Source organism: Synchiropus splendidus, chromosome 18, assembly GCF_027744825.2.
Source record: "Synchiropus splendidus isolate RoL2022-P1 chromosome 18, RoL_Sspl_1.0, whole genome shotgun sequence".
NCBI classification, from domain to species: Eukaryota; Metazoa; Chordata; class Actinopteri; order Syngnathiformes; family Callionymidae; genus Synchiropus; species Synchiropus splendidus.
In genome coordinates this window covers 9,576,640-9,602,255 of record NC_071351.1, presented here as the reverse complement: position 1 = coordinate 9,602,255, position 25,616 = coordinate 9,576,640, and the positions used below count along the sequence as shown (strand labels likewise).

General features: G+C 40.4%; 1 protein-coding gene across 2 annotated transcripts in view; it reads right to left on the bottom strand.

Moving 5' to 3' along the window:
- The window catches only part of casz1 (castor zinc finger 1), a 153,027-nt gene that overhangs the window by 79,126 nt on the left and 48,285 nt on the right, over positions 1-25,616 (bottom strand). For both annotated transcript variants that reach the window (XM_053850147.1, XM_053850150.1), the window contains exon 3: positions 9,031-9,078. In XM_053850147.1, the coding sequence (XP_053706122.1) occupies positions 9,031-9,078 (48 nt within the window). The remainder of the gene's footprint in view (positions 1-9,030; positions 9,079-25,616) is intronic.

Here is a 25,616-nt window from a genome sequence, read left to right as displayed (position 1 = left end):
CCTCTGGCTGGTGTCAGTGTCAACCCATTTATTTGTTTGTTGAACTCACAAGGGACCTTTCTGTGAGATTTCAAACACAGTGGTTTTACCGTAGGGTTGGTCTCCGTTAGTTTATCATTTTAACACCAATGTTATTGCCGAAAATAGTGTTGCTTCTTTGAATTTTGTAAGACTTCTCTTTGACAGCATTGACAAAAGCCAGACTCTTATTGCCCCCTCTAATGGACCTTTAAAGTGGACACCCAAAACAGCAACGGATTTCACCAATCCAAAGTATAAGTTTCTTCACACATAGCACCACGTCAAAGAGAGTGACGGGTTGACAACACATGGCTTGAGGATATGAATACAACTGATCACTGAACTCCACAGTGTGAAAAGAAAGAAAGAATAAGAGAAAGACACGATTGTCAGTCAACGATATGCAGGTAAATGTATGTCACAAAATTCATTCATTCCACTTTACAAGCCACACACAAAAAACCTAAAAAGATCTCCAAGTTGAGGCACAATCATAAGGAATTTTACCATCACATCACCTTTGCCCATTTCAAGTCAGTAATCACATATATTGCTGTCGCTACCTGAACTTTAATGTGAATAACTTTGAAGGACTGCAATTCAACACAAATCTTAAGTGAAAAAATTACCTGCAAAAGCGCCATTAACCTATCTTCGCCTCAACATGATCGATTAGTCCAGTTATTGAAATATAAAAACAATGACAATGAATACAAAATGAAATTCAGCATTTTTTTCACCTTCAACCAGGCTTGTCATTTGCTTCTTATATAAATATAGACCAGAAGAAGAAGAGAGGAGAGAGGGGAAGAGAGAAAAAAAATGCTAAAGCTCTTTTGCCATAATTGGCTGAATAGCAAGGGCAGCAGAAAATTTACAGCAGACGACAGTGTGAAGGGGACTCGGTCACAGAGCAAAAGCAAGCCCTCAGCAGGCAGAGTGGTGAGAGAGCAGAGTCACGGGCGTTCAAGTGTTGTAGGTGTCTGTTTGGTGTTTCTTAACTGGCAGGAGGTACTTGTCTCCCCGAAGCCTTTTGGCACTAAGCTTTAGATCACAGTCCATTTTCTGGACAAGTTAAGTAAATAACCCATGTGAGGATGCAAAAGACAGTCAGGGAGGGAAAGAAATCCCCAAAGTCACAGTGGTGACACTCTCCCAAATCCAATCAAACTGAGGAGAGAGCTGGAGTGAGGGGGAGAGGAAGAGATCCTCTTTGCAGTGTGTGCGAGTGTGTCCAACAGCATTGTGGCAGTCACACCTCATTCAGTCTTCAGCTCTTCTCAAAGGAGAGGCAGGGGATAACACTCTAAGCCATGTGGCTTTTTATCTACAGCAGATTTTCCATAAAATTCCAAAGCCAGGCAGGCGAAACCATGTGAACCATGTAGGTCAGGGCAATGGGGTGGTAGAGCGTGTGGGAGGCGACGGGTGGGGGGGGGGGGGTGCAGTTTTCAAATCTAACTGTGGAAAATAGCAAGCAGCAACCAGATTAGATCAATTAAGATCCTGCCTATGTTGGTTAACTAGAGGCTGAGGACAGAAAGAAGGACGATGGCTTGCTTGTTCTAACCCCGACAGAGAGCTGCTGACTTGGATTCAGGATCCATACTTCCATTTGGCAACCAGTATTGTAAGCAACTGTATCATGATGTTGATTCAGCTGAAGCCACTTTGTCATCATAGGAAGATGGCAGAACAATAGTGACCAACAAGTCAAGTAAAGCACATATGATCATCAAATATAAGCAACTTTTGTCATGCAAATATTGATAATAACCACTACACACATTTGATGTAAGTTCATAACTGACAACATGCATAGATTTATTTTTTTTCCTCTGTATATATCAATGCTTTCTGCAGAAATGAGTGACTGACAGCAGAGTAAAAATCCAGGAAGTAAAGGCTCATTTATTCTGCACCTCTCAGGGTAACCTTGTTTCTAATAAAGCGTTCTTTTGTGTCGAACCGGTTGATCGTTATCTATGACATTTTCAAAATAGCAAGACATGTCAATAATTCGAGGCTCGTTGAGCCTGTATAATTGAAGCCTTACTTTCCATATGTTCCCTGTGGAATAGCAGCGACGCTTGAAGAAATACAAAAGATGGACACGATTAGGCTTTGTGCCACTGGCCGACCTTGACCTATTTTTTGACCCGCTTCATGAGTCAATCAAATGATCTTATTCTAATTTGAAGATGAATTTGCCCAAAGATGAACCGAAACCCATTATTTCAGACTGTTGCCGCGTTCTGTGTGACCCGGCCTCCATCACACTAAAAGGCACTACCCCTATGAAAATAGTATTGATCAAACCTAGCATCAGAGCATGTTTCAATTGATTTTTTTTCCCCTTTAAGCCGGAAAAAATAACATAGTTGATATGAATTACTGTGCGTTTTGCTTCAATTCATCAACACAACCCAGATAATGCTCCCTGTTGCCAAGGAAACGCCGACAGTTTAGTCTGTTTTTCAACAATCAATTACTTTAATGCATCCTCACCACATTGTTTACAGAGAAACACACAGCAGTCTGTACAAATTTACAACACTGCAAACGAGGAGGTTTCGCTAGGTTGAGCAATATAACTGCATTTCACAAGTGCAAATTTACTAACTCAACTAAGGCCGTCTTTACAACAATCTCAACTGTTCGCCACAAACGGAACAATGTAGTGCAGAGAAAGAATTTCAATGAGTGAAATTGGTTTTCAACATCACCCTCACACGCTCACTCTGTAGTTTTACTGTTACAAAAAAGCAAAATCTTAGGATTAGTTTATTGCTTCTGAGCCTTCCCCTAGTTTCTGTTGCTCTTCACCAGCATGCGCAAACAAACTGGTTCAGAGCTGTTGTTAGGGGTCATTCAATCTTCAATCTATCGTCAAAGTCAGAGATTGGTTTGGATTGCCGACTGTACAGTCAGTCAACTTTGTTTCCAGTGGGAATTTGTGAGTGGATCAGTCATAACTTTTATGGACAGAATTTCTCTGTGCAGCCAAGTAGTGAGGAGGTCTCAAAATCTGTGAGCTTAGAATTCTATCTCTCAGAAAGAAAAATGTGGATCACCCACTGCAGGTAAGAAGGGAGCCTCTGAACCAAGTAACTGAGGGTCAAGTTCACAAGTGAGCGGAATAGGGAATGGGATATTGACCAACGGACACTGTACTGGTCTGTTGTCGTGAAGAGAGAGCTGAGCCAGGAGGCAAAGCTCACAATTTGTCACAATGTACTGTTTCAAACCACACCTATGGTCGGATGGATGGATGGATGGATGGATGGATGGATGGATGGATGGATGGATGGATGGATGGATGGAACACCTTCTCACACACCCACAAGAGGATTCCTAAGATACCCCTCATGATATCAACAATAGACTGTGGGAGTAATAATCTCAGAAATAACATAGAATATACATTAAAAAACATATAACATCTAAAACATACATACAAAATGCAAAACTGACAATCACATTACATAAGAGATGTTCAAAATGCTCATTCCTTTTTCCATTATGTTCAATATAGTATTAACTAAAACATTTTGAAACTTGACGCAGTGATAAGCACATTGACAATAACGCAGCACTTGACAAGTGGCATTTCACCGAAAGTAAATCATCTCTTTTATATAAATACATCCATGACTTCTGCCTTTTGCTGCATATTCAACATGTTGCATGAGCAAGTGAAGTCTAAAGAGGAAGGCAAATATTCAAAAAGAGAGAAAACAGGTGCACTCCACCCCCAATCCAAAACAAGCCACTGTCAGGCACGGAAAGAGATTACAGTAAAGTGGCATGGCAAATCGAGGGCTTACCTCCTCTCAAGCTTTTTCTGTCCTGACCCCTGAACCGAAAATCTGTAGTTTAGTAGCATTATAGTTGTGTCACTTCTGCTCACTTCAGTCACAAGGTATTTGCTCTTGTTGCCATTCACCACATCCTCTCTAGAAGTAGTCAGCAGTCGTCAGATTTGTGGGCATTTTTTACCACAATTGATTTTTTTTTATTGCAATGAGAATTTATCATTTATATTTTAATGTGGTCTGACTTTCATGGTCGAGTCGCTGTAGTGCATTTCGTCTAAAGTCTAGATTTTCAAATGGTTTTACACTAAATTGATCTTGCTCAAAAATACTTGACTAATATTTAAGCGTCTTTCTCTGAAGCCTTTGAGTAGCTTATAATGTCTCACCTGAGACATGTACTACATATGCTAGAGTTATTTTGTACTGAATGTGATAATGAAGTTCATTTCGGTCCATTTTTATCATTGAAATAATCCTGTTTGCCTGTTTCAGACCAGCATTGCATTCCTAATGTTTCCACCACACAAAGTCGAGAGCTGATTGATGGAAAAAACCTTTGGCACTTGTTGACAAAGTTTCCTCGAGTCTCACTCTCTGCATCTTTGGACTGAAAATAATACGACGCTCCATCTTTCAAAGATGTACTTTTCCTAAAGCATTGTTGATTGCCTTGTGTCCATTACTTGGAAGGATTATGATAATATTCCACATTGTGCTCGGCGTGATGCACAGGAAATTCAATACTCAAAAGGTTAATGCAATCAATTAGGATGACAAAGGAGTAAAGTAAAACCCTCCTGCTTGTGGAAAAAAAGAGACAGGCGGAGAGAGAGAGAGGGAGAAAAGGTATTGAAAGCTTGAATGGATCCGCAGAGAGAAAAGAGCTACTTGAAAGCAGCAAAATGGTATTTATTCAACACCAATCGTCCGTTGAGCCACTAAATGATGGACACGGTTTCAAGTGTTATCGTCAAAAAAGGGAAAAGATAAGCTATTAGATAGTGAGCCACATCATCCCGCCACCAACACTTGAAGCCGAGCGATGTCTGTGCAATGTTTTCATTCGAAGGTAACCAGACACCACGAAGAAAATACTCACTGCTTGAGTATCGCTTCATAATATTCTGTAGACTTCTCAGAGTCAAGTTTACTCTCTGAAATCTATTCCCAAGAGCATTTACGCATGGGCTGAATATTAAATCGGGGCACAATCATGTGTAGGAGAGGCGTGTTTTGTTATTTCGACGTTACAATGCTGGGCAACACAAAAGACTCTCATCACAGCAGATAAACACGTATGGTTGCATTGAGCTCAAGGACCATGGCATCTATATTAGCTTTTTCAGCCTCAGCCTGTCAAAACATTGACGTATTAATCACATTTCAATAATCCCACGTTACAAGAGCCTGGGTGGCAATATTTTGCTAATGTCTGCAACGCCTATTTTCTGCAGATAAGTTGTGCAAGGAGCAAATCCTAAAACCTTCTAATCCACTTAGGTTTAGACTTACTGTACCTACTTCTGCAAACACACAACCTCAAAAATCTGTTGTACATTCTGAAACAATGTGGAGCTCTGAGAGGACAACTTGGGAAATGCTCATGTCGTAGTTATGTCAGACCATAAGCAGAAGACTAATAATGGCCGGCTTGATTTGTGGAATTAAATGTTGCAAAATGACAATAATATGAAAGATATAAAGAATATATGAAGTAAAAGGAGCACTAATGACTAACTCAAATTGATCTGGCTTTTTACTGAATATCAACAAAGCAAGGCCATGTCTTCTGTGCATCTAGTTTGAGTGACATGGAGAGTTCCATTCACTGTCTGCACAAGTGTATGGACACGACATGCGACGCTTTTGTAGCAGATTAAAAGACCAACAGGTCTTTTTGGTGGCGTTGTGCTCAAGTCTTTAAAATCGGATTCGCTCAAATTCCAACCCTTCTTTTGAGACCGAAGCGACATCTCGAAAAAGCACAAAAGCCGGGGTTAAGCGGTAACCAAGGATTTATGTTTGAACGTCAAGAATTCTCCGTCCTTCCACAAGCGCAACTGCTGTAATTTGACCTACATCACATTTCTCTGTTCGGCCATTTTTAGGTTCGGCAGCCGCGTCACAGAGACAATGGACCGAAAATGGGCTTTGAAGTCGAGCCTGAAAGAAAGGCGAGGGGATGACACATGAAATGCCCTCACAGCTGGGCAGCCTCACGTCCAAAGGAAAACAAATACATTGAGTGATATGGGGACACGCTGCTTCTGTCTGTGCTTCCTAAGGCCCTCAGCCACCATCGGGAGGTGGGCTTTCACGATATGCCGCAGATGATGGATGAATTCAGAGGAAAGTCTATTCACATGGAGATGTTACATCATAAATATTTACACAGGGCTGCCGTTTCCATGTAGCCTCTGCCTGTTCTGACACATAAGAAGAATCTAAAGGACAAAAAAGAAAGAAAAGAAGTGGAGGAAGTGAGAAGCCAGATTCTGTTTCGTCAACATTTGTGTTCCAATGGCACAATAAGCACTGTCGCACTCATTTCTGAGCTTCCTCTGACATCGTGGAACTCAGCGAATTACATACCACAGTCTGGAAAATCAACCACTCAGGGAAACAAACAAAGTCCCCACTCAAGAAAAGCCGACGCTACACAAATCTTCGCTTAACTTGAAGAATCATCTTGAGAGCACTCGGAGGAAACATGACGACACCACTGGTGAAGGTATCAGCGCCGCAAATTTTTGCTCCGTGAGCTCAATTAAAAGCTAGAGTCCTGAGAGCCAACCAAAACAAATTTGGCGGTTTAATTTTCGACCCACTGTCGAAGAAAAGGGAATGTTCAGGGAGTCCACGTCTGTTCCGCTAAAAAGGAGTGTGTGGATGTAATATCAGCCCCATGCTGAAGCCACTGTGAAGCGTTACATCAGCATTCACCAGTTCAACTGTAGAACGAACCGTGTGTCATCCGTGACAAATACATTACTTTCAGTGAACTGGTTCTGGGAATACTTTCATTTTCAGGACATTGAAAAATGAGTATGGAATGTTACTTAAATTCACTTCCCATATGTTGTGGTCTAGAAGAATAGACCACAACATATGAGTATTAATTTAACATTGTCAAATTGATTTCTATTTCAATGCATTTGCATGTCTATCTTTACAGGAAACACACTTCATAAAGTCAAGGAATGAAACAGTGGGTGTGATGTGTCACCCGTGAGTGAGATTGAAACAGAAAGCAGCCAGTCACGTTGGTTTATTGGAAATAAGCTCGAAATAAAATAAGTATACTTACGCAGAAAGAAAGCCAAATTTGACATTAAGATGGTGAAAACTACCTCAGTAGTGGAACAAAATCAATAAATTACATGAAGGTACCTTTGGTACTCATCCACCAACCAAGTCATGCAACGTGAGGGCTATCGCTTTCAGAACCATATTGCGATGTCGCTATACCAGGCCAGACCAGTGTTGATATTCTGCATGAACCTGAAGGGGAAGCTCGGTCAGTACGGTACACACTGGACTGAACCATTTGAGCAGCTCAATCTATGAAGCAAAACAATGAAAGTAGGTTTAGTGGTTGGAGTCTTGCAAGCATATACAGCAAAATGTGATTCCACTTAGCAGATTCGGTGGCATGTCTTGTCGCTGGCCTGAGTGGCACCGACCCAACCCAAAGAGTGCGGCGTAGCCCACCACCTCTGTGCCACCCCTTGGTGATTGCAAGGGTCTCTGGTTTGACACGAGACAGCCCACGATGTCACCACTGAATGCTCAGATCCTTCTTGACTAAGAGGCCACGGGCAAGGGCTGTTGTTTGCCTCTTCATGACAGACTCCCACGTCAGCATTGTGCTTAGACCAGCTAACATCATTAGCACACAAGTTTTTTTTTTCTCAGAGAGAAAGACGCAGAGAAAATAACCAACCCACTTTCTTTAAGTCACAAGTCATTAGCGTCCCCCGCCGGAGTAAAATTGTACAGAGGGTTTTTTTTTTCCTTTTTTTATCAGCAACAAGAGGTTTTATACTCCAGTTAATTCGCTGGATGTCATCTGTGGTTAGATGTCTGTGTCTAATGTCTGCTACTGTAATAAATGCCATGCAGCGGAAAAAAAATTACATTATTTTGTCAGGATGACAATGTGGGATGTTGCCGCAGTAACAATGAGACAGAAAGCAATGACAAAGAACATCATGTCATAATTGACAGAGAAGATTAACCAATAATACTGTTAGGTTGTTTATTACAGTTACATAACATATTGATTTTATTTTCTTTTAGTGGAAGCGAGCAAAGTGTCTTTATTGTTACACATTCGTAGCAAAAGGCTCTCTTGGCTGTGCACAACAATTTCAAGACCTCACCTACTGCTAGGATTGAGCGAATACTTCAACAGATTCTTTTTTAATATACAACCAATATAGGTTGCACAGCCCCATAAAAAACACCTCACACAACACAACAACATAACTTCACCAAGTGTTTCTATACGCTATAGATGCACACATAAGCAGCACTCCTACACAACTTAACACACATCTATATGGCACCAGCTCCCAAAGTCACTCGGGAAGCATCATCATTGGCCCCTAGCACAAAACAAAATCCATATTTACCAGAACATACACCAGGGCAACAACATCTAAACAAATCATTATATCAACCCACAAACTCCTGTGCATTTCACATAGGGATTGACATCTAATGGTATTGATGATTTATTTTTCTTCCATTTTTGACTTCACAGGTGGTAAAAATATGAATATTTGCCAGTTGTATTTACTTTCCTGAAGGACACTATAACAATAAGTCCAATAAGTTATGTGCTAAGTTCTCCACTGAATATATATAACGAGAAAACTTTGCTGCATGTGCTGTGGCGTATAACCTGAGAAGAAAGACAGAAAAAGGGAGGAGGGAGAAAGAGAGAGGAAGAGAGCGAGAAGCCTCTTTGGAAAACAGATACATCAGTGTGTCTGTATGGTGTACGACATTGCTGTGAGTTAATCAGTTGGAAAATAAAACGGTGGGATTCTAATAAGTCATTTGTCAATTTTTACAACCCCCAGACACATTGATCCATGGGGATTAATGAAGATGCCTGATATTGTTGTAGATATGAACAGGGGAGATGGTGGGGACAGTAATCAGTCATGTTGGGGATTTGTCCTACCTCGTTCTCTCTTCCTGGGGAGACACTCGCTATGAGGGTTCACTTCATCTGGAAAAAGAGAGCAAAGGAGGAACATTAAAAACCCAGACGCTGATTATTCTGACGCATGCATGCAGCTTGTGGAGGAATCCATACATTTACTGAACTCATCTCACCCACAGAGGGTGAAAGATGGTTGCAGGTTGGCAGATGATGACAAGAGCGATTTTAAAGCTTTTTTTCCCCTCAATCCTTTGCTCTTTTAATGCAAACATATAAAAGTGCTAATCCACCAGGCAAAGGAGGAGAACTTCACCTTTTTAATATAAAACACGCATCATACAAATCACATTCGCAATACTCAATACACGTGTGTATGTACATGTAGGAAGAATTGTTGAAGAGTTGAGGTGGGAAATGTCAGACAGAGGAGATGACCAGGATTGTGTGTGAGAGAACAGGGAGAAAATCAAGTCAGATCAGCTCAAACCCTTTGTCCTGGGTCCAGCACCAGTAAGACAGCAACATACTGAGGGTCACTAGCTTCCACAACAAAGGAATTTAACATATCAATACACATATAAACACATACCAAATGCACTTCACACAGGTGTTTTTGAACACGAGCTCTTAAATATAAGCAACTGAGATTCCTCTTTTAAGCAGAAAAGTGTGTGTGCAGTCTCCCGTGTGACACTCATTAACCCCCGACAAAGAACAAGCAGGACAGAAAGTGACTTCTTCACATTCAGCAGTCATTTCTAAATCCTCTCCAAACTTTTCTAACCTTGAGAGCCTGAGCATCCCCCCTGAAAAAGTCATAATAATTCGAACCTGATCTTCCTACTTATTTTATATCTCCCCTCAGCAACCTAACTTCTTCTCAGCAACAGTGCAGTTATTAATTCATGAGGCACTAATTAGTTCTTTGTTTAATTTTGTGTTAAACAGACTGACCGGAATGATAACGACTCGCGCTGTAGCGCTTGGGTCCCATGCCGCTCCTGTTTGCTACAACAAGGGAGCATCGTGCGACTAGCATGATGAACCCAATTCCCTTCTAAGTTGCACTTCATTAAGTCAAAATGTGACAAGGAGCTTAGAGGAAGAACTGGCAGATCTGATCGTACATAACAATGCAGGCCCAGGAAGTTTGAGGAAGGGTGGGGTGGAGAGTGCTGGTGCATGGGGGACAGTGTCGGGGGTGGTGGAAGAAGCCAGCCTGCATGTTGATAATTTTCTATTTTTAACCCTTGGGGGCCGTCTTTCATTTTCCTTTAATTGTTTTTCTTCAGAGCTGCAGTGTCCTCTTTTTAAATTGCAGCTCCTATCAACCCGCCCATCAAACCCCTGTGCAACATTGGAGGCAGCAAAGTAAACATCAGGGTTGCCCTCTTACGGGGGGTGTGTGCAAACCCGATACGGGTGACTTGTTCTTACCGAACATATGACAGAACATTGAAAAATTGCAAAACATGCTGTGAAGGAAGATCACATTTTTTGGCCATGGAAGTTGAAAAACCTGAAAAGTTGAGAGAACAGGCGGTGGAGATTGACTACAGAAGAATGTATCAGAGGTGGATCTGTCGCCATTTTTCAGATTCCAACTCGCGGAGGGTTATTGAGTTTTCCATCTGAGAAAATATGGACGTCATAAAAAGAGTAGCACAGAATACCACAAAATCACTGAGTTTATGATCAGGTCACAGAGGTGGGTTGAGCTATGGCACATTTCATAAGAAGAGTTCAAACACACAAAAAGTGTGTATCCGAATGTTAGGAACAAATATAAACCATAAACAAAAACAAAATCAAGGTAGATTTTTTTTTAAGATGCCAAGGATGATATTGATATTGATCTTTCACTTTGGCACTGGGCAAGGAGATTAGCAACAATACTCATACATGTATATGATACTCACATAAACTAGTTTGGGTTTAATATGTTGGATATTATAGGGCTGAATTCCAAATCTATTTGGGGGTGATGCACTTCTCTGTTTAGCATTCATCTTCTGAAAGATCTTGTTCAACTCATTGCTTTATAATTAAAAAGTGTTGCCCTGACACCTCCAATTGTGAAGATTTATTTCAATTGTGAAGTTACAATAAAGAAACGCTGAAGATTTACATGAGAAACTGAATCTCAATGCATTCACAAGCCTGTAAACGTCGCCGATCATACTTTCTTCTACATTTTTTTTCTCTCTTCAGTGCATTTCATCAGCTTACATGCGCCACTAAGATGTTTAGCCCCTGCAAGTGGCGTCCTATTGGATGAAGATGAGATAAAATCAAAAAAGCAGACAAGTAATTACACTGTATAATAGGAAAGATTGGCATTTTCAAAATCATTTTCATGTGGATGGAAATGACACTGCACAGACTATTCTGTATTCACTGGTGCAGATAAATAAACAAGGCATGGGAAGGAGGAGGGGGGCATACAGAACGCACAGTACAATGGCAAGCAGGTCAGTAATTAGAAACTCTGTTTGCACAGTAATAATTTTAATATATTCATCAGGAAACAGAGCATGTCTGGAATGATAAAATCCCATCAAGGAACATATTCCAACTGCGGTAACCTTATAAACAGACTGACAGCCGGTAGTTTCAAACCATGCAGACTACAAGAACAAAAAGGTATATGGACAGTTGGTTGTCATCCAGTATCACAGACAGAAGTCGCATGTCTTACCTTCAGTCTCTTACTTTTTCTGTTCTGTTTTTGTCCTTATAAGGGTGAAATCGGTAAAACACAACAACACATTCCCATCTGATGGCAGGAGAGTGTTCCAAGAGGATAAAAGTGTGTAACCTTGTTTGTTATTGAAGGTGCCGGTGATGATGCTATGGAAATTATTGCAAATTGCTTAAAGGACTCCTGACACGCCAAAACTTTGACCTTCCACTTGCCACAGACATGAATGTACTGACTAATTATTGTGGAAAAAAAAACAAGGTAGCGTGATCACTCTGGACAATTCGATATACAACAGTTATTTGTTGCCGATTTATTTCCAGCACCTTTGACATAAATTCAAATAATTCATAATAAGATAATATTCAAGTAATATTACCCCATTGCAGATGAAGTAAATGGAAAAGATGGAAAAAGACAAACTAAACAAGAAAAATACTACTTTGTGTTTGAAGCTTAAATAACATTATTGACTATTATTTTATGATGAAAATTATTATGATATATTGAGTTGAAATAAGACTACAGAGTCATTTATCTTGTGAAGCAGCAAGTATGTTTTGTGAAGAACTTAAATAGGGTGTATACGATATAGAAAGGGGTGCCTCAAGGGTCAGATTTTGGACTGTTGCAGCCCACATAATGCAACACATAAAGCACATGATAAGAAAAATTTCAGTGCTCAGGACATCTGGCGACATTTAACTGTTACTACTGCTGTCTTGCGAAAAATGAGGACTACGTGGTCACTTTATGAGAGAACCGCAGAATGAAAGAGTGACCATTCACTCATGCATATGTGACAGCAACTAGCAGGCCTCTTTTTGTGCTGTCACTTCTGGCTCCTGTTTTCTGGTTACCCCAGGAGAGGACAGAGTCGGGGGCTCGAGGGCAGCTACCTCCACAGCTCTGCCGTCCCCTTCTCGCCTAATTTTTGTTGTTCGGCCCTTTGAAATCTCAATCTCACACGGGAGCAAAGAATAGTGGTCCATGTGCAACAAGTGCTGCTGCCATGGAAACGCCCATTTTCCCCCCAAAATATTCCTTTTTATCCCTTTTGAAGGCCTGTCACTAGGCAGACTGGGCATCACACGACCCCAGGCCGAGGCCATAACAAAGCCTATTTTCTGGCTGCTTTTTGATTGATTAAAAAGGACTTTTTAGCAAAACCATGTTAAAGGACACAAAAAGTGACACACAGAAGAAAGGGCTCGCGGGGACGAGCCAATCAGACAGTTCCCCCTTGCATTACTGTGGAGGGGAGAAAAGAAAATATCAGCATCAGTACAAAGAAGGGGTCAGAGGAAGCATGAAAGCTGACAACAATGGTGATTAAGATCGTGATAAAAGTTGCAGATCATGTAACAACCATGGAAGGGGATCCTGAAAAGTTGATTTTTCATATCTTGGCCTTTATTCATCACTTTGTATGACTGCACAAATTGTCCACTATCTCATGTGACAAAGACATATTATTGTTTTTGTCAATGTAACTTTGCTTCAAATGATCAAAAATATTTCTGACTCCTGTGTTATTTGTTAAATTTACATCCACCTGTCCACCTTATAGTTCTGGATTTTTGTGACTATGATAGTAGTGAAGTGCGAAAGGTGGTAAAGTAGGGATGCAGACCTTCAACTGACAATAAGAAAAGAAGATCTAAAATGCACCAACATTCTTAGAGAAACGCTGGAGACATCAATGACCTGCATGTTTGACCTAGCCAATCTCTCCAAATGAATAACAATGAAATGACTAGTTGTAAAAACAGAATTGCTAAAAAAAAATGACAACCAAGTTTAAAAAAAACTCGAGTGCAAGTAAAAAAAAATTGTGTTCAGCATTCCCAGCATCGATAAATGTCACAAAAAAATGATCAAAACAAATCAATCATTGATCACATCTTTCACATCTTAAATGTTGCCCGTGAGGAACGTACTTCTTGTTCAGGTCAGTACAAGTTTTGTCTGTTTATGAAGACCAACCAGCTGCCATGATTGAACAAATGGAAAACCAAATGGTTCAACCACTGGTTACTGTTGGATGTGTTGCCAGTATGTGTTGTTGGCAATAACACAAGTTTAAATGTCATGAATTGAGACGACAAACGTGGAGGACATTTAATATCAACCTCACCGGTAAAACAGTATACTAAAAAACAGATTTTGAAAAGTTAGCACAGGAGACTGAGATATGTTTACAATGTCAAATTTACTCATTTGAAGCAATATACTGTGGCAGTTGACCTCAGTGGCAGAGCATTTAGGGCGCACAGAGACAAGCTCAGTTGCTCAGCACGACACCAAAGAGAGTCACATTATTAATTAATGTCAAGTGCACAGGTCAATATTAGAAGCTTCCGTGCCTCCTTTTTGTCGGCACTTTCCTGTGATTTCATACTTAAGCTGTCTTCTTTATTCATGATTATATATATATATATATATATATATATATATATATATATATATATATATATATATATATATATATACTTTTGAAGAATGTGAGAGGAAAGGTGGAACTTTCAAGGAAGAAAGTCCTGAGCCTCTTTGTTTCTCACTGGAGATATGGGGGGAAATATTTACCCAGATGAGAGGAGGAGAGGCGGTGTGGGGGGGGAGGAGGAGGAAGGGGTTGGAGGGGGGGAGGAGGGGGGAGGAGAGGTATTAGAAGCGTCCGCACACAAGCAATTAGTATTCCAGATCCTGATGGTTCTAAACACAAAAAGGCCTCAGCAAATCCCCACGGCAGGAGTGTCAGACGGAAAATGACGAAAATCTGCTCCTTGACAGGGAGTCATTTATATTTTAGCTTCGTTCCATTATCTTAACGAATCCATCATCAGCCAATGCAATATTAACAGCAGAAAATCAACTCATTAGATCCAGGGGGATTTAATCAAGATTGCAATCATGTATGCGGTTCCTGGAGAGTTGGCGTCTTCTTCTTCTTCTTCTTTTTTTTTTTCTTTTTGGTCCATTCCATGTAATTGCTGCATCTCAGATCATAATAAATTATTCTCCGTCTGAGATTGATGCGTTTCTTTTTTTTCTTCCAAGCGCCCCTCACACCATGCACTCGCTGTCTCCAGCTATAATATTTACCATAAACATTATTATGTCATGGACACACAGTTTAAAATGGCCTTTAGCGAACTCGCAGAAGTAATTGGCTTCTCCATTTCTCTCTCCTTTCCTTGCTAATTGCCCAGTGATATTACTCACAGTTCCCCTCAGAAGGAGAGAAAAAGGCCCCTTCAACACAAGCTGGCATGTGTGGCTTTTACCTTCATATGTAGATGTAAAAAGACTTGCTCCGTTTGATAACACGGAACAAGACAAGCAGACAGATAAAACAACATTCCACTTTTGATATGTTAAACTTCATGCCATAGAGAGAAAGAACAGGAAGAAATCCGTATGAAGGTACAAGGAAGAAGGCTAAATAATAACCTGCCCAGACAGGAAATATAACATACTCAATGTATGCAACATTTTTAAGAGCCAATCCTGTCCACCAACATGCACAATCTCACTCTGGTGCTGTGAAACCATTGTATTCTAATCTTAACTGCGACCTCGTAGCGACTAAATTATCTGTGAAAAGACAACATTTTTGTCAGTGGGAACCAAATGTTCTTAAATATCCGTTCTCAGAAAGATTTCTGCGTGAATTGTGAAAGGAATCATAAGGTTAACTTGACTCTTGTGACTTCATAGTGACTGTCATCGCAGATTCAGACAATGATGTGAGGAAGTTCTACTAGGACAGAGGGATCTTTGGCTTCTTCTGTCAATCACATGCGAAGCAGGAATTCTTTCTGTGGATTTGGGTCAACATTTTGGGTAACAGTAAAGCTGGTCAATGCAATTCCAGATTGTCAACAAAAAGGAGTGCTCCTCCAATCCTATTAGAGCATGAACTGCAGGTGTTAAGACCACATGGGGTAAAGTACGCCGTGCTTTGCTGGGTTGCCAGCTATCCGTAAGGACATGAGTCTGCTCCAGTTAATGGATTCAAGATCCACCCAAAATCTGAGACACACACTTTCATCTTGTCATGGATCAGCAATGGATTGTGATCTTCTGAAATTCAGCACTGAATGTAAATGGAAGGGAAACAGTCATTGAGAGGTAGAACAGAATGACTTTCAATCCAAGCCATTCAGACTTGTGTGAATTTCACCAGAAATATTGGTGTTTGTGAAGAGGAGCAGAGCGGTTTGATGATCCTCAGGTAGTGTCCCTGATCAACTGAGACCTGGCACAGTCAGCAAACCAAAGCAGGTAATGAGGATGATGAGAGAAGCCTGGCAGAGGATCCTACTTGTGTCATCTTTAGACTCTTAAGGAAAATGCTGAACAATCTGTGCACTACCAAGCAGTTTGGGGGGGTCAATGTGGACTATGTGAGTGTGGAGATATGACCTTCTGATATTTGTTTGTCATGCATGCAGCGATCTTCTGCAGTCGTCTTCCAACTCTTACCATGTCGCGATTCACCTGATGAGATTTATATGCCAGGGATCATTTGACTTCATTTTATTGAGCATATATAACAGTTGGCTCTTTCAAACTTTAAATCAAACATTCTCAGGAGTGCTCTACAGGTAGCTGGCCATCTAAGCCTTTCTGTGTAAAGGTAGTAGAAGGCGTGAGATCAACAAGTGGATCAGCTGTAATGAGGGACCTCTGCACATTTGGATTTGAATTAACCCCAATGTGTGTTCAAGAGACTTAAAAGAGTTCCATATAAAGCAGGAGAGTAAGTTGGATTTACCATCAGGCCACATCCTACTGGCATGAGTATTAGACAGGGCAGCAACGAGACACACTGGTGCAAACACCAACAACTAAACAAATGATTCTGTCCAGAACAGAACAATTCCTGTTGCTGACTGTGTGTGTATTGATATCAGATTTTCTTAAATTTGCTATACACTAAGAAGGTGGTGTGTTGACGTTGGCTTAAAAAGTCAAAGTCACGCACCAGATTCAACATCCAAATCACTCAGCTGAACATTGTAGCTAAATTCATAGTGAACCTCAATCCTCATTTGTAGAGCCAAATGACAAACAACAGGAAAATAGTTGCCTGAAAAGTAACGAGAGTAATGAGGAAAAGAATGAGAAACATGAGATGATACAATGCAACACGCTCATGACTAAATAACTCCTTGTTTTCAGACAGCCAACTACATATAGACCCACATGCCATCTGTTAACCGACATCAAGATTACGCTCATAAACAATGAACCACACCTACAACTTTTTGTCCATCTAAGTTACTGCAGCCTTCTAAATCTTAGACAATTTTGTTTTTATTTGGTGGATGAAAATTTTATTCTTTGAAATTCAATCGCAGCCTTATGTGTTTGCCAGCATCCAGTCTTCCCAGCTGAGTTGGGATTAACTGCAACATTTAACATGATCCAAAAAGGTCAAGACCGTGGACTGATAACAGCTTTTCGACAAGGTCTAACCTGACCCTTCACCGAGAGTTTCATTCACTGTCTATTAGGCAACATAAAGCAGAAGCTGGCCTCTTTCATCCCCCCCTCCGCCCCCTCTCCCTGCACTCTCCATGAGCAGAATTGCTGGTGTGGAGCTACAGCACCAAATGCCGTGTTAATCCGCGTTTCTCTGAGACGGCCAATTGTAAATCCAAGCCCTCAGTAAACCAATCCCAGAGTTTTTTATCTTGATTTATTAGATTACGAGTCTTGGGTCCCTGAGCCCATGCTTCACATACTAATCCTAATCGGAATAGACAAGAATTAGCCCAGTTTAAGGGGAGCTAAACAGCACCAGTGGCCAACTTTCAGTAAGAGGGAAACTGCAAGCTTATTGGCTTGGTGGGCCTTTTTATCCGTTTCCCTTTTTTCCCCGACTTACATTAGCAGAATGAGTGCGTAATTAAATACATAAATCCTGATGCACAAACCCTCTGAAGACCTAAAACCACTGAACCCCAGCCAGTTTGGCTTTATTTTCCAAGCACAATGAAGTTACTGAGCCAAGTCCGATCATTTGTATTTTCCTCAGATTTTTAACAGAGAGCACAGCAAACATGAAAGTCCCAATGAAAACAACTCCAGGAATTAATTTTACATCTCAGTGAATTCAAAGCAGTGTTGTCAAATTATTAGCAATAGGCCGATGTAACTAATTTCCCTTGGTCCAGCGACTGGTACAAAGTAATAAATCACTTTTCATCTGTGATAATAAACTGCATTTAATTAGATAGGTGTCTCTACTCTGCCTTTATGGAGGAAAACCAAAGCCACCAAGATGTCACTGCGGGCATCACGACTGTCTCCAGTCAAAATAAAAGCAGAATTTCAGGCGTATCTATTGCTCCAGTCATCATCATAATACCACTCATTCACTCACAATGTGAGAAGATGTTCCCAAGACATGGAGATGCATCATTTTAAACCCAACCAAAGCAGGGCTTTTAGTTAGTTGCTATTGACAGCCATGTCAACATTACTTGGCAAGAAGATAGATAGGCTGGGGATGAATTGGGACACTTGCAAATAATGACAGAAGAATTACAGTTCTGAGAATATAAACAGGATGGAGCCGATTTCACAAAAGTCTGGTACTTGAAACTGTCACATTATTGCAATACAAAGACAACCAAATTGTATATAGTGAACCACCAAATAAACACAAAATATTGTGCATTTATCATTGTATCAGTTAGGCAATTTTTAATATGTTATTGCTTGAGCAAATTACATGTTTTTCGGGTGAATAAAACGGATGTTTAAAAACAAAATGAGAAAACTTATTTTGTGGATGGAGTTCAATTGTCCTGTATTGCACATTGAAAAGATTATTTCAAAATGACAGCAACAATAACACAAACCTTCAAGGATTTCATGTGAAGATACAGATGGTCCAGTGGGTGTGTACCCATTCTCAAAGTGAGGAATAGATTTCGTTTGCTCTTGTGTTCTGTCCTTTAACAAAACACCAATGGAACCAACCAAATTGTACATAGTGACCCTCCAAATAAGTACAAAATATTAATTAAGCATTTTTAAGAATTTTTAATATGTTATTGCTTGAGCAAATCATTGCAAACAATGGCATGTTTTTCGGGTAAATAAAACAGATGTTTAAAAACAAAATGATTAATAAGAAAGGCTGTTCAATTCATGTAAACTCAAGACAGAAAATTAAAATGACAAATAAATAAACAATTAATTACACATTAATTCGCAGCCTCCTAAATCACTGTTGCTCGCAACTGGGTGAAGCTGGATGAGGGCCATGTTGACACATGAGGGGCAGAGCAACATGAAGAACTGTCTGCTCGCACTAATGCTGGTGGCAGCTGTTAGTCTGCCAAAACTGCAGCTACAGCAGCAAGGATATCCTCAAATACTATTGAAAACCGCTCAACCTCCTTGCTGCTGTAAAGCTATCCAGCTGCTTGGCGCCAGCACCATCGCTGATCAATAGCCCATAGTCAAAATCAGCGCCATATCTAAATCTCCAAATATGTGGTGGTGAATTCCTCGTGCCGATGGTGTAGATTTTTGCAGCCCAGAGTTCACCCTGCCCGCTGGCCTCAGGAGTGACACAGGAGCTAAGCCAGATGTGACAGCCATGTCTGCTCCATGTATGTGTTTGTTTGCCCCTGAAAATGAGAGTGGTTTCACTGCAGCCCCCTGGGCACGCTTAGCTCTGCCTTCACCGCAACGCCTTTATTTGATACAAAGTGGAAGTCCGGCTGATACCAATACACATATCTGCTGGTACGACGTAAGCGGATACATTAGAGCAAGTGGCCAACTATTTCTGATTGAAGACGGCAGATTATGTTTCCAGAGGAAAATCGGTGGAATGATTGGCTGAAGAAACTATTGCAGTTTTTTCAGTTTCTCCTTCTAGCTTCAGGGGCAAAAGCATAAATAATAACCATGAAAGAAAGGAATCCCTTAAAATCTGGTCGTCCTATAGGTGGCATCAGAATCAATCCAAATTAGATGCAGGTTATAATAGCAAGAACTTATTTCAGGATTTTTGCCTCACTCCCAGCAAAAAACAACAAACTAAAATGGATTATTTTGCCAATGATTGTACTACTATTTTAGCAGTTGACATTGTGATTAAAAGGTTACAGGTTTGCATTTCACGTTAGCATGACACAAACCAAAACACTACACTGCCAAACAACTCTAATCCTAAAATAGATAGATAGATACTTGATTAATCTCCGAAGAGAAATTCCCATTTCCAGCAGCATGACAGGTGGAAACATAAGAGCAAGGAAAAAACAATGCTCCAAATAAGATAAGAAAAAAACAACAACAGTCCAGCATGTGAATGTGTGTGTGTGTCGCGAACTAAAGAATGTGACCAAGAGGCAAAAAGAGGTTTTTATGTGCGGATCATCTAAGGTTAAACTCTAATTTAATAAATTAAGAATACTTGTTTTGTGGATAGACTTTGGGGGTTCAATTGTCCGGTATTGCACATTGAAAAGATTATTTCAAAATGACAGTGACAATAACACAAAGCTTCATGGAGTTCAAGTGAAGATACAGATGGCCCAGTGGGTATGTAGCCGTCCTCAAAGTGAGGAATAGATTTCTTTTGCTCTTGTGCTCTGTCCTTAGTGTCACCAAGTGTACTTTACAAGGAATATTCATTTCCTTCGGAAGGCTTTGTCAGCCTTGTGACCCAATCCATATCCATCCTGTCCTGTCTGTCCTCACTCCCTCTTTTCTGTAAGTGGCAGATATTTCACCTGCCTATCAGTTTCCCTTTAAACATGCTGGTATATGCAGGAAAGGCGCCCATATAGGGTCACTGGCTGTCCTCTACAGGCCCTATTGGAATCTGCTCTCAGCCTGTTCTTCCCCCTCCACTTCCATCACTCAAATTACAATGTGTAGAGGTCACACACAGAAATTGGTTCAACAGAGCTGATTAACTTTGAGATAGTTTTACTTAATGAAGACAGGGCAAAAATGTCCTGCGGTTTGAAGATGAATTAGCATCTTAACTTGGACAAATACGCTTGGTAAAACTTTCTACTAAAAGGAGTGTGTTTTCTGGCAACAGCAGAAGACAGTTTACTCCTTAATAATGAGAATCACATCATTTCCATGCAGAAATGTGCAGCTGGAAGGAAAGCAGCTGCTTCCAGGAGATGAAGGCAAGAGCAGGTTAAAAGGAGTCAATGGAGGCTAAAGAGACAGCAGGCCTACCAATGACAGAGAAAGAAGCCGGCGACCTGAGTTCAGGACTTCTGGAAACTACATCAAATAAAGAATGGGGAGCTGCCAAGAGGAAAACACAGCGACTGTTGCAAAGACACTCAAGGATAGAAAGAGTGGAAAAAATGAAACAGTTGGTGCCGCATTATTGTACTATCGTAAAACACAAATGTTGCTTTCTTTCACATATTCTTCAAATATTTGCATGCATATTCCCAGTCTACTCATACTTGACTATAAAGTATGATGTCCATGTCAGCTGTAAGAACAATACTGTCTATTAGAGTAAGCACCATGGACTCTGCATACAAAAGTGTATAAATGGGAAACAAGTTTGCACCATGAATTTTTTGACCACTGGCGTTCTAGCGACAGAAACGGGAGCAGCAGTCAAGCCTTGCTCTGAGCCATTTCAAGAATCAGCCACTTGTTTGGGGGCAGCACCTGACTAATACCCGCTATAATGTCACTTCTATATTTGTATCCAGCTAATCTGCTCTTGGGCGGCAATCTTTTCCACTTTCTTGAAAATTTATCACTAGACTGAAAGTACGGTGCCAGAGACTAAGTGCCTTTGCCTTTTAAATCAAATCGGGGCATTTCTGATAAAGAAACTACATTTCTTATCTGCCTAAAAGAGACTTTCAAGGCAAAGTGTCACTTTTCCTGAACTGGATCGCTTGTGACGCCACACCACACACACACACACACTCACAGGCCGGCCCTTTTCTTAGCCAACTCAAGGACAGAATCTAACCACAAATAGAACGGCTGGTCACGTTTGGGAATGGATAATAAAATACCACCAAGTTGGCATCATGTCCTCCACTTATATTATGTCTTAGATTAACCATTCACTCAAAGTGAGACTATTTTAAGAAATATAAGAATATAATTCCGTCTACAATTATTTTCAAATACAGAAATGTTCAGCAAACTTATGGCATGTGATCAAGGTCATATAGTTATATAATTCATTTATTTATTAAATCATCTTTTGTTTTCACTTAAAATTATGTTAATACTACTGACACATTTGAAAAGTCAAACGCTTCACTTTTTTTGTTTTTCAACATTAACAGCCAAATTTCAGGTCATTGACCGTGAAAGCACAGTGCTGCCTCATTTAAAAAAAAGTCATTTTTACACTCTCTTTCAGTCACAGATCACAGAAGAAGTTAAAGGGTTCATGCAACATGTAAAACAAAGAGTCCTCCTCTTAAGCCTGGGAATACAGCCTCCCATGCTTTAGGCTCCCTAGTACAATTCCTCAAATCCCATCGAGGTTGTAGTAATTTGCCGACATGTTGAAACTGAAGTCATGACAGAGCAATGCAAAAGTTGCATTCAAGGTTCATAGGACTGAAATACCTCTCTCTACAGAGTTGTGAAACCTCTTCACATACATGTTGTGACTCTTTGGCCACACAACCTGGAAGCAGATGAGATGAAGTCGGAAGAATCCCAAACACATCAAGAGAGTTCTTTTGTATTTTATTGCCACATCCTGTGTTTTGTCCCTTTTTCCAGTTTCTAATCTGCTTTTGATATGGGATGTAACTTCCTACCGCTGGCTCCATTGTTTGCCTGCATTTTTGGAGGAATGAGGTTAAAACAAACTCTTCCGAAGTGGAAGGTCAAACAACATTGTTATGAAACCAAAGAAGAAAAAAAAATGGACCAAAGGTAGCCAGTATAAGACCAACAGGGTCTTCCTGTTCCTGAGCTCAGTAAACACACGCTACAATTAAGAGAAAAATCTCCACATTGGCACCGAGGGGGAGGCGAGAAGGGGGTGGCGAGGGGCTCCTCACAGTCATACTTCTCTTAATCTCAGTCTCCTGTGTTTATTTATCAGTTTTCAATTTTCTACGCTGAAGGACTGCTTGATTATTTAGACAAGACACCAGAGTATTCCACGGAGCGAGCCTGTGAAATCTCTCATGCAGTGATCCAAGCAGGCAGCTTTCTTAATGCTTGACCCCTGACCTCTCCTGGGTAATAATGCCTTCCTATCTATCCTCACACACGTAGCAGCACACCGAGCAAGCACAAGTTCAGATGCCTGGAGTCGCTTGCTGAAGATGCTCTAATGGCATCAGCTCTTGGAGAAAAGGGCCATCAAATTATGAATATGTATCATGATTCATTATTGTAATTGTGCATTTCATATATTTTAGAAAGAAAAATATGTGAGACATTTCATAGGTAGGAAACCATTGCAGTATTTTATTATTATTAATGTTGCTGTCAATATTACCAGAGGTCTCAGACCATGATATAGTGATATGTTTTTGTGCAATGACAATAAAGAAAGTTTAAGTCAAAGTCTATTACCCTTATGAAATTAACAAATGCCTACAGTCTCAACATAAACCAGAATTGTAGTGATAACATGATGTGATTTAAAGGTGAAATGAGCGATTTGATTTCATTCAACATTCACACACTTTAAGACACTTACACTTTCCACCTCAGCTTTCCTGCTCTGGCAAAGTAGGTAAAAGTAAGTGAAAGTAAAATCTGAATTGTTGTTGCCAAGTGACGTCACCGTTGCCATGATGGGCCTGAGGGGGTTCATGCCTAAAATGCCACTGACCGCAAGTTATATTTATTAATTCCAAAATAGTAAAATGAAAAAGTAATTGTGTTTTCATCTGCGCATGTTTCAGTGAGCATTATTGGCTATAAAAACCCTAAATGAAGACCGAAAGGCATCCATCTTTAACATAAAAATGTTCCAGAAACATTCTTTCTGTCATGCACCATTCTGAAAAATAATCCATATTACCAATATAATACCAAATAAACAGAAATTGACAGCATTGAAATGGAAAAAAAAACAGGTTCTTCTCCACCATGATCGAATGTGTGGGGACCTCTGCAACACAACAATGTTGTCTTTCCCATGACATCAGAGAACTATTTTAATATGGTAAACAAGATTCACTGTAAAGGCCTTTTAAGGAATATAATCATGTTCACGTCAACAGCAACTCCTCTCCCCACCACAGTTCAGCTGTTCCTCCCTTTAGTCATACTGGTTTCACTCAATTCAAAATCCACCACAATGTCACTGAAAGCAGCAACTGCAAGCTGAGAACTGCTCACAAAAATAAAGGGCTCTCAGAATAGATAAATAAAATCTCTGTTATCCAGCTGCCCTCCCTAAATCACTCGGGAGCCCTTCAACAAGTGGTCACAAGCCGTGGCAGAGCAAACCCTTTCAATAGCACATGACCACCACAAAAGAGGATTCTTCCTGATTCCAGAACTGATTCCTAAAGTTCACAAGTCGAACCTACAGTAAGCTGTCCTCATCTTAGATCGAAATTACTGTTTGTTCTTCCTATTGGTGACGTAACTGGTGGCTGGCCAGCAAACATTTAAAAAAAAAAAAAACATTTTCCAAGAAGTAAAGTGTGAGATTTGCAAAGACTGTTTTTAATATTCCAGGATAAACAGGGAAATAACTGGGAAGGAAGCCTTCCAGATGGATTTTAAACGCTGCACATTAATGAAACATATCAAACCAACCGTAACCAAAATGCGATTGTTTCAGCTCAGACGTTTATTCAGACTCAGTCACTCCGAGCCTTATAGTGTAGTGTCAGTGGGGGTTGATGCTCAGGCTGAATCTGATCCATTCCTGCCAAGCCTATCCTGTCATTGACTTGGTTAGCACAGTCTGGTTGGTTTATTCCACAGCAGATGATTCACATCTACTTTGAGGTGTGCAAAATTGGGGTTCATTGCCATGTAATTGAGGAAACACAAGGGAAGGGCCACAGACAAACAGAGAAACGTGTTTCCTGACACAGCCTCCTCAGGAAAGGACAAGCAAGTAACCTCATCATTATATTATTATAACACTTGCTCAAGGGGAGACAAATCTCTTGGAAAAAAAGAGATGGTCAAGGACACTAGACACCATCCAAGTCAATATACCTGTCCACAGGTTGATGAACCCGATGATCCTATCAGTAAGCACGAGTCTTTGAAAAGATGACAATGAATCTTTTACAGGATTTCAAATTTCTGAATTCAAAATAGAAGAGTTTTTTCATCAATAATTCAGCCACCTTTTATTATCTTCAATAACCCAAACAGCCTTTGACAATGACGATCATCAGAACGCATTGGAAAGTAAGTAAATTGTTCAAATAAAATGGAAAGCGAAATTTAGCACTAGAGCAGGGAGGAGTATCTTGTATGAATCATACTTTGAAAAACGTTTTTCGAAGCAAGAATCTCAGAGATGAATGAGGATCACATGTGGAAGGGAGTTTCAACAACCCCAGAGGTCAAAATGCTATAAAAATCTTCTTTTTTTTTTTACTTTTTGTGTGTGCAGGGGTTTTTGTGTGTGTGTGACAGAGTGTCTCACAACTACTCGGCCTGCCAAAGAGATTATAGATTTTTTTACTGCGCTGGCACCGTTTTGGCCTCAGTTTTTGCGGAGCAACCCAAACACTTCATCTCTGAAGGCCTGAAAATGTGCAGCCACATGGAAGCGCAAGTTGCCAGTGTTAGTTAACATGTGCCGCCATGAGCCTGCCAGATTTCCCCGCCAGCTGCTAATCTTGGAACATTTAGCACTTTTTGGAGATTGGACAAATGAGCTGAGAAAATACCCGCATTACAGTATAATGGAGCTTTTTGTGCA